General features: G+C 38.9%; 1 protein-coding gene across 1 annotated transcript; it reads left to right on the top strand.

Annotated features, from left to right (window-relative positions):
* Nucleotides 1-9,597: 9,597 nt before the first annotated feature.
* Nucleotides 9,598-11,901, top strand: LOC122878021 (regulator of G-protein signaling 5-like). The gene is made up of 5 exons (XM_044200311.1): nucleotides 9,598-9,750; nucleotides 10,265-10,348; nucleotides 10,456-10,517; nucleotides 10,671-10,837; nucleotides 11,106-11,901. The coding sequence occupies exons 1-5, from the start codon at nucleotides 9,707-9,709 to the stop codon at nucleotides 11,319-11,321; spliced, it is 573 nt and encodes a 190-aa protein (XP_044056246.1). The 5' UTR covers nucleotides 9,598-9,706; the 3' UTR covers nucleotides 11,322-11,901.
* Nucleotides 11,902-15,868: the final 3,967 nt, after the last annotated feature.

Raw genomic sequence — 15,868 nt, 5'->3', positions numbered from 1 at the left:
ATGATGAATTCACACGTGTCATAATGTTAAAAAGACAGGGTAGCCAAGAAGCCAGCTCACAGACAGCCAGCAGATGAGACAGTGGCATACTGCTAAGAGGAAACAGGGTACTAACATGTTTTACTACCACTGGGTTATCTTTTAAAGATAACACTTGATCATTCATAAAACAGTTTGTCTGGCAGTGGAGAATATGGTTTTGTATGTCTGTCAAGATAAATATTGCAAGGCCACTTTGATGTTACAATTCAATTCAAAAGGAACTCTGGTCTGTATGATGAAAATGGACTGATAACCACAGGTGATGCTAAATCCATCAAAATGGACAATCTTTAGGATCAATACAAAAGCACTGTGGTAGCACAGTGTTGCCAGTTGTATACTTTGGTGGGTTAATGAAGCCATTATACAGTCATTTTTTAGCCATGCTAACCATGTGGCTCTAGAATAGCTATGTCAGTTGGTCTGTCTTTTAGTTCATCATTCTAGTCTGGACATTTGAGTGCTGTGTCCCAAGTGCGTACTAATTGTACACACTCAGATTTGGTCAAAAAGACCCCCGCTGGCCGTATGCATACGTCCTGTTAACAATATCTTGGAATATATGGATTTAGGACACAGTTTTGGTCCCGTGATGATGAATCAGAATCAGAATCAGAAATACTTTATTGATCCCCGAAGGGAAACTCTTTGTTACAGCAGCTCGCCTTTACGTCAGTGCACACAGGAGAAAGTACTAGCAAAAAATATAATACAATACACTATAAAACAGGTCAGAAAATAAATTAAGTACCAGGTGGGTATAAGTATAAGATAAAATAAGTGTGAAGTACAAAGTGGGTTTACCGGTTGATGATGATAATACGGTATGATAATAATACAATGTAATAATATTAGTAATAAGTAGTAGTGCGTACTGTCAAGTTAAGTGTAGCCTATTAAGATTATTATGAGACGGTGGATATTGCACAGCAGTAATGGAGGTATGAATAATATCAATATCAATAAATAGGAAAAACTAAATATTGCACAGGAATATTACACAGAATATTGCACATATTATTTCAAGTATTGCAGAGATGTTAATGATCAATGTCCAGTTTAGCTCTGTGGTGCTTTTTGGGGGGATGAGTCTTCCGCTGAAGGTGCTCCTTTGTTTGACCAGCACATCATGGAGTGGGTGGGAGACACCGTCCAAGATGGCGTGTAATTTGGCCAGCATCTTCCTCTCTGACACCACCAACAGAGAGTCCTTCCTGGCCCTTCCTGTACAGAGCTTGAGTGACATGACTGATTCTCTGACAAGCACTATCATGAGGATTACATTTTGGGTTTTGAATAAAATATCTGGTCAACTATTAGATGGACTGCCATGACATTTGGTACAAACATTCATGTTCCCCACATGATGACTTTAATCTAACCAGCAATCTAACAAAGCCACCACCAGGTCAATATTTCACTTAGCTAGTGAAATATCTCAGCATCTTCTTAATGGAACAAAAACTGCTAAAGACATACTGTACAAAGAACACAAACAAACAAAGAATCCTAATCACTTTGGTGATCTCCTATTCAACTAGTGCCATCATCAGCTCAAAATATCAATTTGTCCATACTTTGGTTTGTGGCCAGTTACCTGCAAAATTAATGACTTTCCAATCGGTACTTTGTGTTTAGTGCTAATTAGCAAATGTTAGCATGCTAACACCTAAAGCCAAGATGGTGACCATGGTAAACATTACCTGCTAAACATCAGTATGTTAACATTGTGAATATGAGCATGTTGCTTGGCTGTAGACTCTGAGTCTTGTTATAAAATAAGAGCTACCACCTGGTACTGTGCAGTATCCAGCTGACTAATGCTTGTGTGACTTCTGCTATACTACCTGAGGTATAACTGCACACTGCACTGATGGTGCACACTGTACTACTTCCATTCACAGTTTCAATTCTTGAAACTTGAGAATTCAGACACCTTGTAGTAACAACAGTAAAGTGCATGCACATCTTACATAACTAAACAGAGAAAGAATGGAGGTCAAATTCCAACTTAAACAGAAAATTGAAGAAAAAGCTAATAGAGCTCAAGACATGACGTTTGAACATAAAGTGATTTCTGATATTAAGTAGTGCAAAAACAACAATGTAATGAACACCAGCAAAGAAAAACAAAAATTATTTCACAGATTATCACTTTAAATCTCAGGACAGTTTGCATATTGTAGGCTCGGTTGACCTCTGTCTAAACAGCCCCCTGGGAGTAGTTACAGATTATAGTAGTGTTGCTGAGAGGGGAGCCCACTCCAGTGGTTATTGTTTAACAGCCACAGTGAGCATCTGGCTGGGCCTGCGGCAGGCTGCTCCTCTCCTCCCCAGAGGACGATCAGACAGATGAGCAACCTGAGGCTCCTGCATGCACACTGCCAGGCGGACTCCCACAGAGACCAAACAGGACCACTTTACAAATGTTGGGAGGTTTGGGAAAATGGCAACTATACGTTTTTTTTAATTTTAGACAAATTGTGAATATAAGGTCCTATCTGGGTGGATCACATTTCTCAAATCTAATATTTAGCATCCCAACCAAAACTGTCATGTATTTGAAACCAAACGATTTTGTTAAACTTGATCATTATTCCAGAGGAAGTGACTGAGACACAGAAACATTTTATGTTTTGAAAAGAATTTTAAATTCTAGTCCAGATCATGAACCCTCGCATAGCCAGACTACATCTTGTGAACCCAGTTTTTAATATGAGATTTTAGCAAATATCTGGGTGTTTTTTACACTGAAGGTTGCATAATTACAGTATCCTTATAAAACACATTATTAAGAAGACATTTTTCATAGGACAGGGCACTGTAATCAGTTTAAGGCACAAGAAATCTCAAATGCAATGTAAGGCACAATAGCTGTCCCTTCCTCACACAGGAACCCGCTAGCAAACGTTCAATCAACAGGTCACCATAAAAAGATGTCGAGCGGTGTGTGGTGCTAGGCTTTATAGAGGTGATGATGTCATAGCTGTGCCCCAGGTTCTCCTGCGCCCTGTTTGGCAGTTCGTCTAATAGAAATCCAGTGTTTGGATTCAAGTCTAAATCTCACGTCTAACTGTGAATTATTGGCCTTTGTTACCCATTCACGCCTCGGTCAAGGCTTTGCCTTTCCCAAGTAGGCCGCTGTCTTTGTCCTCCACACGTGTTGAGGCCCAACAGCACTAATTAACACGTTATCTTTCTTGTTTAATCCGTTCAAAAAAGGAGGTGTAAAAACCTCTCAGCAATTCCTCTTTCTGTTCGAATGTTTTCTTCACTCGTTCACTTATTCATTAAATGGGCTTTCAACTGTCCCCTTCCGATCTTTACTGAGTCACCGCTCTGAGGGACCTTCAGAGAAAGGAAAATAAAAACAAACAAGCCAATGTAATGCTGGGAAACATTACAGACACTTCCTGTGGCATTGACCTGAGACTAGGATCTTGGTTTTTTTTCTATTTCACCTTCTCTTCTCCAACACATCCAGGCCATGAACACAAACAAGCCACAAACACGGGGCTGTTACTCTAATATGATTGCTTCTGCTGTGTTTTCATCACTTCCTCAGGCATAAAGTCACACCAAGAACACCCACCAGGGAAGCTTGTCCACATTTGTCTCCATTTAGTTTCATTGATTGCACAGTGAGGCTGCACACATGCATCAGTAGCCTGGCAGTACACTGGAAATTCACACATAAGACAACTTTGAGTATGTCATCAGAACAGCTGCTCAGTGTGTTTGTTCTTCAGCCTAATGTGTACATTCTGTATTGTGAAAGTGATTTGCAATCGGCATCACAAAGCAAAGTACATTTAACAGCTGGTTAATGCTTCATGTGGAAACAAAGGAGTGCAGCGTCCTTGTTGGAGCATGTGGAGAGCACAATCGTTTTTTAGCTGTGTCATCAATAGAAACACAAGGAGCGAGATGTTCATCCTGTTTGTTACTATCTGTTCAACATCAAACCTAGTCTCAAATTCTGACTCAGTCAATCTTACCTTGATAGAAAAAATCATTGAGTTGCCAGTTTATAAGGTAAACCTAGATAAAAAATAATGCAGTCTAATACAACAGCCCTGCATTAAATCTAACCTTCATAAAGGTTATAATGTTCAGCTTTTTTTGGAAATATTTTAGAGAGAAAGTCACCACCCGTAGGCTTGAATGGTGTCTCGGACAAGTTTGAGTACTACAATGGCTTCCAACAGTGCAATAGTGGTGTGAGAAGATTCTAGCTTGGATGTTTTGATACTTTTTTCACAGTAAAATTGGGTCACAGTCATCCACTTGAGTGCTGTCCATATTACGGACCTACGCAAATCTGAAAGTCTCACAGAATTCAGCTTAACTGACCTTTTAACCTCAGTGAGATGCATGCAAGCTAGTTTTGAGCAGCACAACACAGTTTTTGCACATTATGTGCTGTAAAAATCACCTCCATTAACATAATATGCCAACAAGAATGTATGTGATTATGTGTACAGTGCAATAAGAATAATGTGGAGGTCGTCTTTAAGAAGAGAGAGCATTTCTTTTGTGTATTCCTATTTCCCGTCTGACACAGGTATGGTACTAATGGGGCTAGATTCTAATTCTGGTTCCAGAACTGCTGTGGTAATCATTTAATAGCGATAAGTAGACTTTCCTCAGTTCCTTGGCCTAATTTTTATGGTAATGGGAAGCTCTTAACCTCAGAAGGAAAGTTGGCTAATAACAGATTGCCATCAGGGTGTAATTTACCATCAAATAACTTACTATTATTGCCTGTTGGTGGTCTATTTGTTTCGGGCTGCTCTGTTACCGACAATGGGGTGAAAGAGAGGTATCAGGGACCTCATCTGATTTATTTGTCATTTTCTCTTTACTGACAATACTTCATGGAGGGTGGCATAACAGCATCCCCTGAAGAGAGGATGATCCAAATCCTACTTTCTCATCTCCGCAGCAGAACCCGGATGGAGGTGAACTGTGAAAGGAGCATGCTGAGCTGAGGATGAGCTTTCTCTCCATCACAGCTGAGCCCAAATTAAACTGAAAGGTCTTCACCAGGCTTGAGATGGACAGCCTGAGATAGAAAAGGACTTCCAATTTCAGGTAGCGTGAGGTAAAGGGGCTTAGTCCGAATGCAAATAATATGAACAGAAGTGTGGGCTGAGGTAAAGTAGGGCCCTGGGACGCAAGTGTCCTAAACTGGCCTCAGCGTCGATTCTGTCCCAGAGGTGATGAAGCAAGCTAGGAGTGAGATCTTACCTTTCATTTGAAACTCAGTCAGACGGGTAAATGTCACTTCTGGTTTATCAGGATTTGCTGGTGATGCGTTTCTTTGGTGCTATTTAATATTCTAACTTGAAACTTTCAAGATAAATTGTGTTCAGGTTTTTTTTTTCAGAATTCTCATAAGGGCCATTTTGAAATTCAGAGCAAATGACTGTTGTCCAAAGAGTTTCTAAAAAAAAATAGTAAATCAACAATGGAAGTCTTTCCTTCATAAGCCACATTCAGTCAGCCTCAAAACTGCTGCAGAGATAAATTTGTTGAGCTCTTTAACTGTCCGTCTGTAACAGCTTCATTCAACCCAAAGTCAACAGGTAACCAATGATTGCAGACAGGTGAGCACAGACACAGAGATGAGGCATCAGCGCTGGGAGCAGTGACAAACATATGAAGGATTCAAATAATAAGACTGAAACCCAGTGTGACATGTCAATAAAGGTTGCACATTTGAAACAATCGAGTAAGCGAAAGGTGGACATCAGAACATGTTGCTAAATTTGGTGGTAAAGTTAAAGCAATTTTTAGATGGCTAGGTAAAATACACAGAAACAAATTCAAGCACTTTCAAGTACTGCAGCACTGAACTCCTTGGATATTGTCAAAAATTGTAACTGCGTCATTTTCAAACAAACAACTAATTCTTTTCCCACTGAAGGTTGTGTGCACTTGTTGTCTCTAGACAAAATGCATCGTTTTAAATTAAGCTATAGTCAAAAATCACCACAGCTTTAATATAGTCTCTGAGATGTTGTTGAAAAAATGGTTATTTGCAACTTTGACATCAAAAATACTTTTTCTGTTTTAACAAATGTCTTTTGACTTGCAAATCATTACTGTGGACAGTTGATCAAGAAAATCTCATGTATTTGAATTTTGTCCAACACTGACAGTGTCTAAAGTAGAGCATTATATGTAGTAACAGATCTGACTGCAACTTGTAACTGTCCAGTTACTCTCCTAAACTCTTTCTAGGATGGAATACTAGGCACTGTGCAGAGTGATGTACTATAAACAACAGTTAAAGTTACCCATCACATACAGATGAGCACAATCATTTCTCGGTACAATTAATGCATCAAATGCGAGGGTCACGTATCCACAAATCAGCCTATAACACACACATGCATGAGCATTGTAAATAACAAATAAATTGTCCAGGCTGCCTACAAGGGATCCAGTCCTCATCAACACCCATCACATACAATAGGTTACAGTGCTAAGAGTGAATAATACAGTTAATTGGGAATAGCCCTTACCTTAAAACAGAAGCGACCACAGATGCCTGTTTTTTTTCCTTGACCTTTGAGTTAAAGTTGGTGAAGTTTATGATATTGCGCCGCCACGCATCGATGGTGATGACAAGAATAGCATGCATGCCGGTATCTTTATTAGAGTCACTCTCATGCATGAGTCATACATCAATGGTCTAATATTACGAATGATCCATGATTATGAAGATATGGAAAAATAGAAATGCATGGCAAAAACACTCACAATTTCACAAATCGTGTTTTCAGGGGAGCTCATATCTGGCTCGCCTGTAGTTCGCACCCTGATTATCATTGTTACATGCAAAGTACACAGGGATGGCTAGCATAGAAGTGGCATGTTCAATATATCCATATTTTTTTAGCAGTGTGAAAAAAATGTTTTTCAACTTAATTTTGAGTGTTTTTAGTGTTACATCTGATGTAAAGTGATATTTCCAGTTTAATAGCTTGATGCATGTGTGTGTGTGTTGTATCAGCCAGCTTCAAGGACAGTGAATCCCCAGCTTCCAGAAAACCCCTTTGCTCAACAATATTATACACCTTGGCTCTTTAATTCCCCCTTTCCGGTTGTCCTTTGTCATTGGGACTGACAGAAGCGCAGAAGTGTGCTGACATCACAGTATGAGCGTATGAGTAGGTGAGTGGGTGGCCGGGTTCCCTCTGGCTTCTCAAGCAACCCTTTGTTCTTTCCTAGCAATTAATGGTGCAGTTAAATCCTCCCCAGCATAATGAATTAGACAGGTTAAGTAATCCCTGTGCAGTTGTCTTTCTTCCCAGCCGGAGCCATCCACTCGACATTAGCTGACTCAACCCAATCAGTGCTGCGTTGTCTTGGTACACTGTGAGCTCTTGCTAAATGCTTGTGTATCACAGGCAGTGCCCTTTGCACTGCATCCTTTTAAGCCCCGGGATATCCTTAGTCTGGACCAAACACTTTTAAGGATAATTTGTAAATTTTGCCTTTCAGAACGACCCAAGTGAATAGCTATTCCAAAAATGACTAATATGAATTTTTTTCGGATCTTCCACCTCGATGGTCATGGTCTCGGTAAGCTTTGGCAACTAAACATCTTGACTGAAGGTTAGGAAAAGATCTTGATGATTAAAGGAAAAAAAATATTGACTGTTGGCAGGAGATTTCCAGTCATCTAACAAGTCTGTTTCCACTATTGTATCTGAGAGGACACCATCATCATTCACACAACTACAAAAGGTTGCTTGTCTGGAAAATGCAAGGTTGTTTTAAGCATTTAAGCAAATAAACAAAGAGATCTTTTTTCTGATAAATAAACTATCTAACTCATTCCCACTTCCTCTTTAAAGAGTCAGTCTGTTCAAATTATATAGTTTTCTTTTTGTCAAAAAATTGCATGAAAAGACCAAACCAAAAATTAGTGGATACTACTAACAAGTATTGCCTTTGTATCTAAAGCCTTGTAGAGCTTATTCCTCTTTGCTATAGAGCTCCTTTGTTGTTGTTGTTCAGAAACCATAAAAACACATGAGCTATACCATTGCAGTGGGTGACATGTTCCTTTTTTAAGATGGACATGGGCTCTGTAGTTTATCTTCACTCAATCCCATATACACTGATGCTGATGCCGTAATTACACATTAGTGCACAAATGTGTCCCATCCCCATCCCATCCCCCCCATATTTGCTAAAAACTACAGTGCCCAGCTGTTTTAGGAAATTATTTAGCTTAAACTGCTGTACGTAATTGTGAGGGTTACGTCTTCATTAGCAACCAATGGGCTTAGGGCTGAGAGCCACAGATACGGTAGGGCAGTTGGAAGGAGAAAGAAAGAGAAAGTAGTAAATAACTACTTTAATTGTACAACAGATGTCATTGACAATTACTTTTGTGTTGATTTGAGATGTACAGATCAATAATCAGTTAGGGGGAGAGGGAGGCACAATGCAAAGACCACGTAGAATAGTAATTGTAGTATTAATATTAATAAATTAGTAATAATAGGAATGACAGCTATAGGAAAAATAATGTCAGCATCACATTATTTTAGATATACACAATAGGTGCAATTGGGAAATAGTGGATGAAGTGCTCTGATTCCTGTAATGGCTCTGGTGGCTCTAGGTCTTCTTGTAGCATTAGGAGGAAAAACAACAAATTCAAACAAATTCTGCTTTAATCAGCTAACTTCTCTATTTTGGAAATATTCCAGCTAGAGGCCACTGTAAAGCAGTGCAAGTAACGTGTTATAGTCATTACCATTCTTCAGTCACGTATTGCCTTCGATTAGCTAATGTCTTTTTAATCTGAATTATATGACATCTCCTAGATAGGCAACCTGTAGCTCGCCATATGGGAAACGGTCCCACTTCAGCTTTATTGTGTTGAGCAGTTGGTTGTACATCTAGCTTGCTAACAGTGATATAATTAAACAGAGTCAATACAACATTTCCTTCCCATCATTCTGTGGAATTAGCACTTTTATCGGGCCCATAAAGAGTCTGAGTGCGATTGTGTTTACCACTAGAAAGGTTCTTTATCATCCTGCCTATTTCTTCAATTATGTACCAGGAACAAAGGAGCAAAGGAGCTGTCGAGAAGGGATTTGAAAACACAGGATGTTATTAGTGATTGGGTTACAAAATATCTAAAAGCTGGCTTTCCAGAGCCCATATGCACAACACTAAATATATACATACAGTATTATCACATCTACACACTGGATGGAGGGTTTATTTTCTACTTTCATGTGTGTAAATAAGTTTAAAAGAGAAGGGTGAAAACAAAACACAAAGTTTCACTGTGGCGTGTTTTCAGGGACGTGCAAGGAAAACATAGCATAGACTATCAGTGGCTTTTATCATTTTACAGTAATTTCCCAGCCTTGTCCTTGCATATCCTCCCCCATTTTATGACTTTGTCTCCCTACCCTCCCTCCCTCTTTCTCTTGTTCTCTCTCTACCTCTCCGTGATTGGCTGAGAGGGCTGATGACATGTCAGAGGCAGGGGAGGTAGGACTATAAAACCTCTGTTCCGGCTCTGTTCAGACACGCAGAAAATCTTGCTCCCTACTGAGCTTTACCAAACGGATATTTAAACGTCACCCGACAGAGACACCACCACTACCAGCTCCAAACTGCTGCGATGTGTAAAGGACTAGCATCACTGCCTACCTGCTGCTTGGAAAGGTACATGAAGCTTTATGCAAACACTCACATGGCTGAATTTTGGGGATTTGGATAACAGGATATGGAAGACAGCACTGCTGTTTTATCTTTGAGCATCTGCGTGTGAGCATTTGGGAAGCTAAAAGAGAATGTCAGTTTCAGGTTATACTACTTCTATCATCAACTTATAAACCCACTTGGTACTGCACACTTATTTTATTTTTTCACTTATTTTATTTTATACTTACCCATTTGGTACTATATTTATTTGGTTACCTGTATTATAGTGTACTATAGTGTATTATATTTTTTTGCTAGTACTTCTACTCCTTGTGTGCACTGACGTGATAGCGAGCTGCTGTAACAAAAGAGTGTCCCCTCGGGGATCAATAAAGTATTTCTGATTCTGATTCTGAAATTTAGACCTTGCACTCTGTGCTGAATGTGCTGAATTTCACTGCACAGTAATGGGTTGTCAGTATGCAGTTAAGGTCTTGTGAAAAAATGTATCTAACCTGTTTTCTTTTCCTCACAGGGCCAAGGAGCTGAAAGCAAGGCTGGGAAGCATTTTGCAGAAAACCAATTGGAATATTTCTGGCTGCAAAACAGGGCAAAATAAGTAAGCATCATACATACTGTACTACATATTAGTATCAGTTCATTATTGTCACTGTGTTCTTGATTTATATTCTGGGTTAAATCTAACCTTGCTTCATCTATTTTCAGGCCAACTCTGGAGGAATGCCTTAGGTGGAAACAGTCCTTCGAAAAACTCCTGTCTAGCAAATGTAAGTAAACATTTAGATTTTTGCATTTTTTGACACATTTACACACAAAAAAGCAAATGCCAGTAAACTCATTCTGTAGACACACTTACAGACACATGCTGCCCCTGCGGGACTATTATGTACCAAGTAATCAAATTTCCTCTCTTTCCTCAGATGGACTGTGTGCCTTCACAACCTTCCTGGTATCGGAGTTCAGCGAGGAGAACATTGCGTTCTACTTTGCCTGTGAGGATTACAGGAGTACCAAGTCTCCTGCCAAACTACCAGCCAAAGCCCAGAAGATCTATGATGAATTCATCGGCAGCGACGCTCCCCGGGAGGTAAGGAAACACCAAATCTGAACAAAGGATTGAAATATGAATCTTAAAAGTTAGATGATGAGGCCCCCAAAACACACATTAATGCTAAATGCACCCACAGTTCTACCAACACTGCAAAACAGTACATTTTACCATTTCTCTTTTACACCAAAGCATTGATTTCCAGTTATATGCCCAGTTAGACACTGTCCATATAGCCATTAACCTCTCCAAAATGGACCCAAACCAAAGACTAATGTGGTTCTGTCTCCTTATCCCTTTTTACCAGATTAACATTGACCACGAAACCCGTGACATCACCAAAGCCAACATGCTGGTGCTGTCACCTTCTTGCTTCGACCTGGCCCAGCACAAGATCTACATGCTCATGGCCAAAGACTGCTACCCTCGCTTCCTCCGCTCTCCAGCCTACAGGGATCTAGTGTGCCAAGCCACACCAAGTGCCAAGGCCACCAAGCAGCTCCGGGAGGAAAAGAAGGCGTGAAATCTCTATGTGAGCCGATGGAGGATTGTTAGTGGTCACCTCAAGGGTTGAGAAGGCATGGCATTAAGTGCTGCATCATGAAGTTGGACGTGGTTGCAGACACAGAGATAGTAATGAGAGCAGCGTGGATGGCCGTATTCTGTAGACGCCATCTATTCAAAGATAAGGATAAAGTGAAAAGGAAAATAGAAGAAAAGTTGATGCCTTAAGTGGACTGTTGTGTGAATACAGATGACGTTTGGACAGCAAAGTCTAGAGAGTAGAGTGACAATCAAACAGGAGGTCAGGAGAAGTGGGAAATGCACTTTTCTTTGCCATTAGGCAAACTTTTGTGGTTATAATGTGCAATGTCTGTCAAAATCTTACACTGTTTGTGAACAGGCATGTAGGGTACTCTATGATTTTGTATTTATTTGTATTTATTTGCCTGTAATATACAGTATTTGTTGCATTTTTACCAAACAAATAAGAAAAAAAATGTGTAATATAATTTATAATATAATATTTATATCACTGTTGTCTTTTTTTTACGTGCCAGCAAATAAACTAAATTATTTGAAAAATAAAGTATGAAAAAATACTAAATGTGTTGTCCTTATTGAACAAAATCATGGTTTAAATATTATTTTGATCTTCGGGGTATAAGATGAGTTTCTGAGCAGAGCCACATACTTGTGTACAATACAGTAACAGTAACGAAAAATACATTTCACTTATTATGACACGTCCACCATTGGCATTTTCAGTATCTCATTTAGCCCGGTGACATAGATGAAACATCAAATGTAAACTTACAGTATGGTCAGGGGAAGTTTGCACGTAGTTGTTCAAATACCCTGCTTGTTTAATCATTCACATTACCTGATATAAAAATGACTGATATACTGTATTTGCTCTATTATGAGGCACTCTGCAGCCGATGTTGTGCAGAACTGTTATTCACCTAGGAAACTGCTCTGCTCTATGTCATAAAGAACTCAGACAATGACAGCATCCGTCTGCTCTGAGCTTTTGTCCCACATTGTGTGAATGAGAAACAGCTTTCTAGCAAACAGGAAGCACAAAGATATGATGTGACAACATTAACGTAATAGGAAGAGCAATAAAACTTATTATTACCTTAGCAACTGTTTGCACTAGCCATCGACTTCAGGTAATAAATTACAGCAAAGCTGTTACCAGGCTGGAGCACAACCACAGCTGTCTGCAAACCAAGCAGGTAGAAAAAACATAACAGAGAAATAACACAAAACCCTCCAAAGCCCTCTAGTTAGGTAATAATGACATTGACTGCAGTGACAATGCTGGTTATCTAATTTGTTCTCATTAAAATGTTAACTATTACCATTATGATTACTTTGGTAAAGTGCATTTCACCTGGAGGTGGAGTACAAAATGTGGCCGAATGTCTACTTTGTGTATTCAGATGTCATCAGTGTAGAGTGGAGCCAGTGTCAGGTGGACAACAGCTGGCCCACAGGCCTGATGCATATGAACATCTCATAATGCTGCTTCCCTCTCCATAGTAACCCTTTGACATTTGTATCTAGATCTAAGCATAGCAATGACCATCTGTAATACTGGTTTTACTGTATAAGTTTTGACATATTTTGATCAATATTGCAGGGGACATCCAAGAGGTATATGTTCAGTTTTCAAGACAGAATATTTCTTTTACAATAAAGGGAGAGGAGAAAAATACTTTGATTTTATGTGTTAAATAAATCCCCAAATTTCCCAGTCACCTAAATCACTTGCTACAGAGTGAAGACAAAACTGGATGCACTTGAAATGTTGGTTATGATTCTGTACTGCACTGTAAAAATGTGTGTGCATGCTTTTGTGAGTATGTTGGGTATGTTGTTGAACCAAGAAGTAACTGCTAGATTTACAGTAATAGATGTCTGTGTAATACCTTTTTAGCCCCTTTAAGCTCATTGTTTTGGTTTTATGGCCCACACATTTACTTTATGGTTCAGTCTCTGCCACAGTTTTCTGCTGGTGAACGTAGAGTATTTAGCAGCTAGAGACTCTGATATTTTTCTTAGGAGTTGGTGAAGACCACACCAGAGTTTAAAGGAGATTGCAAATTGAACTTACATTCATCAAGCAGACAGAAACGTAGATCCAAATAAATGCTAATTTTGCTCCATGTCTAATGGATGTGAAAGTACGTATCTGTTTGCTAACACATTAGCCATAGATTCTATAAGATGGTGAAATGTGGTGGCTGTGTATCTGTCAGCTTGTTTTGAGTATTTCTGCCCCCTTATGGCCACAAACAAATTAATGCAGCTTTAAAATTCACCCTTGTTTTCATTACCAAACAAGTGGTTTAGTTAATATGGCTAAAGACTAACTTGATGCTAAATCTTGCAGGGTGGAATGCATTTTCCTCTATGGCTTGAAAATTCAAGTCTGTTGCATGTGTGGCCACACCAAAATGTAATGTAACATCGGACCATTGTGTATCGTGAAGTGTTGCGTTTCACAATGGATGGTTAGATGACAGCGAACAAGATTTTCATTTATTTACACACACATATTACAACTGCTAACTACTCATGGCCAGTTTGGACTTTCACTGACTGTTTGGAAAGAAATGCTTTTCTTGGGGTAAAACAGACCACTAGGCCTCTGCCAGTTTCAGCCAGTTTAGCCCAGTCTGATTAACAGTCTAATTAATATTGAAATGTAATTTAAATTCTTGCCGTATAAGTGGTAAACTGATGTTCTCTAATGAGGCAGATATTGTGAAAAGTCACTACAGTTTTATCCACGTGCCGTTAATACCAAAAGGAGTGAAAAGGCCAATAATACAATTTTAGCATTTTTAGTCACATTTATGCCCATAAATAGCACTCAATGTGCTCAAAGCTAACACCCAGCTGACCCCTCCACGGCGTAGGATTTCTCCAGAAGACAAATACTGTACAAGGACACAAAACTGAATTAGTTCGATTTTTTTTCTCTTTTGTTTCCGACTTTGGACACGGAAATAATGTTATTAAACAAATTAATGTTTTACATGTTTGTTTCGTAACATAAGGCCACAGAGCTAAACACAAGGGTGTTTGTTTTTTGTTTTTGTTATTTCTTAGTCACTAAAAACCTTTTTAAGATACTGTTTTGTGAAATACTATAACATTTATTACATGTTATAAAATCATCATCATTGCATTTTGGGTGTTAAGTAGTAAAGTAGTTTAGTAGCTTAGATTTATCCCAGTAAAATATGTCACTGTATGCCCTGTTGGTTGCCCTTCATCCACCAGTAGTGTGTGGTATAATCATGAAGTGACAATGACATCTGGTGGTTTGAACTGCAATAACTATTTGCCATCTGGAAATTTGATCAGTCATTTAAATCTCATTGTATGACCATTTGGCAACACAAATGCCGAAATGGTATATAAATTCAGTATTGACCCATTGACTCATGACATCTTTTCAAACCAGTGGTTCCCAAACTGGGGGTCAGGTCCCAAAAGGAAAGTAATGACAGAGACATAAAAAAACCTGAAATTGTGTGAAATACTTGATACATTTACCCCACCGAGCCTATAAAAAATGTATTAATGAAACATTTCAAGACAGAAAAATCACTCTTTGGTTGCTCATGACTCATTCCCACACCAAGGCCATAACCTGTGATGACGAGTCTCAAGTAGATATTATTTCAGAAAAGAAAATGTTCTTCAGGCACTCTAAGGTAGAGCCAGGAGAGGAGTTATATTAAAAGCCCTTATTTAGTCAGGCATATTATTTAAAATGCATTTCAATCTCGGAGGTCCACATCAGGGCAGAAAGGGTCAAAACGAATTTTTAACACCTGTGTTTACACCAATACGCTAAATAGGCAATACACCGGGAATGAACAACATCGTATCACATAATGAAATAACCAACATATACAGAGAACACAGCACAAGGACATCAAAACTAATAGCATAAAAATATAAAAGAAATAATGACTTTACAAATCATATCACGTAGGATGATGCAGCCCCATCAGTAAGTACAGTTAGAAAGTTGTTTATTAGAAGGGTTTATAATCTATTTTCCAATTAATTTTCTTCCCAAGCCAAGAAGGTTGGGAACCACAATCTTAAACAGATTTATTTACCATTTGACTTTTTTTTTGCTAGAAGCAGATTTTAAAATTAGCTTTTTAAGGGTGATAGAGAAGCACTGGCTGCCTGAATGTGGGTTTCTTTCAAAGCACTGGGGGGCAGTAGAGGCTGTGAATAAACCTAAACATACACTCCTGTCTGATTTAGTTTTTCCTCCATTGTCTTTCTCACTTCTGACCTTTAATGACATCTCAAACAAGATAATAGAGATATTGAGCAGAGGGCTAAGATGAAACCTAAACGACCAAGGTCAGGAGGGGAGGGTGAGGAAGAGAGGATGGAGGTTTGGGTGGAGTTTAAAGAGGAAGGTGTACCTTCTAAATTGCTTTTTTTTTTTTTATCAATTCTGCTTTTTAAGGTAAACGGCTACTTCAAAATAAAAATAGAATCAATATAAAATACAAGTGGTCAAAT

This window comes from Siniperca chuatsi, linkage group LG6, assembly GCF_020085105.1.
Source record: "Siniperca chuatsi isolate FFG_IHB_CAS linkage group LG6, ASM2008510v1, whole genome shotgun sequence".
In the NCBI taxonomy this organism is placed as follows: Eukaryota; Metazoa; Chordata; class Actinopteri; order Centrarchiformes; family Sinipercidae; genus Siniperca; species Siniperca chuatsi.
Note: the sequence above shows the minus strand (reverse complement) of the source record. Positions and strands in the feature narration are given on the sequence as shown.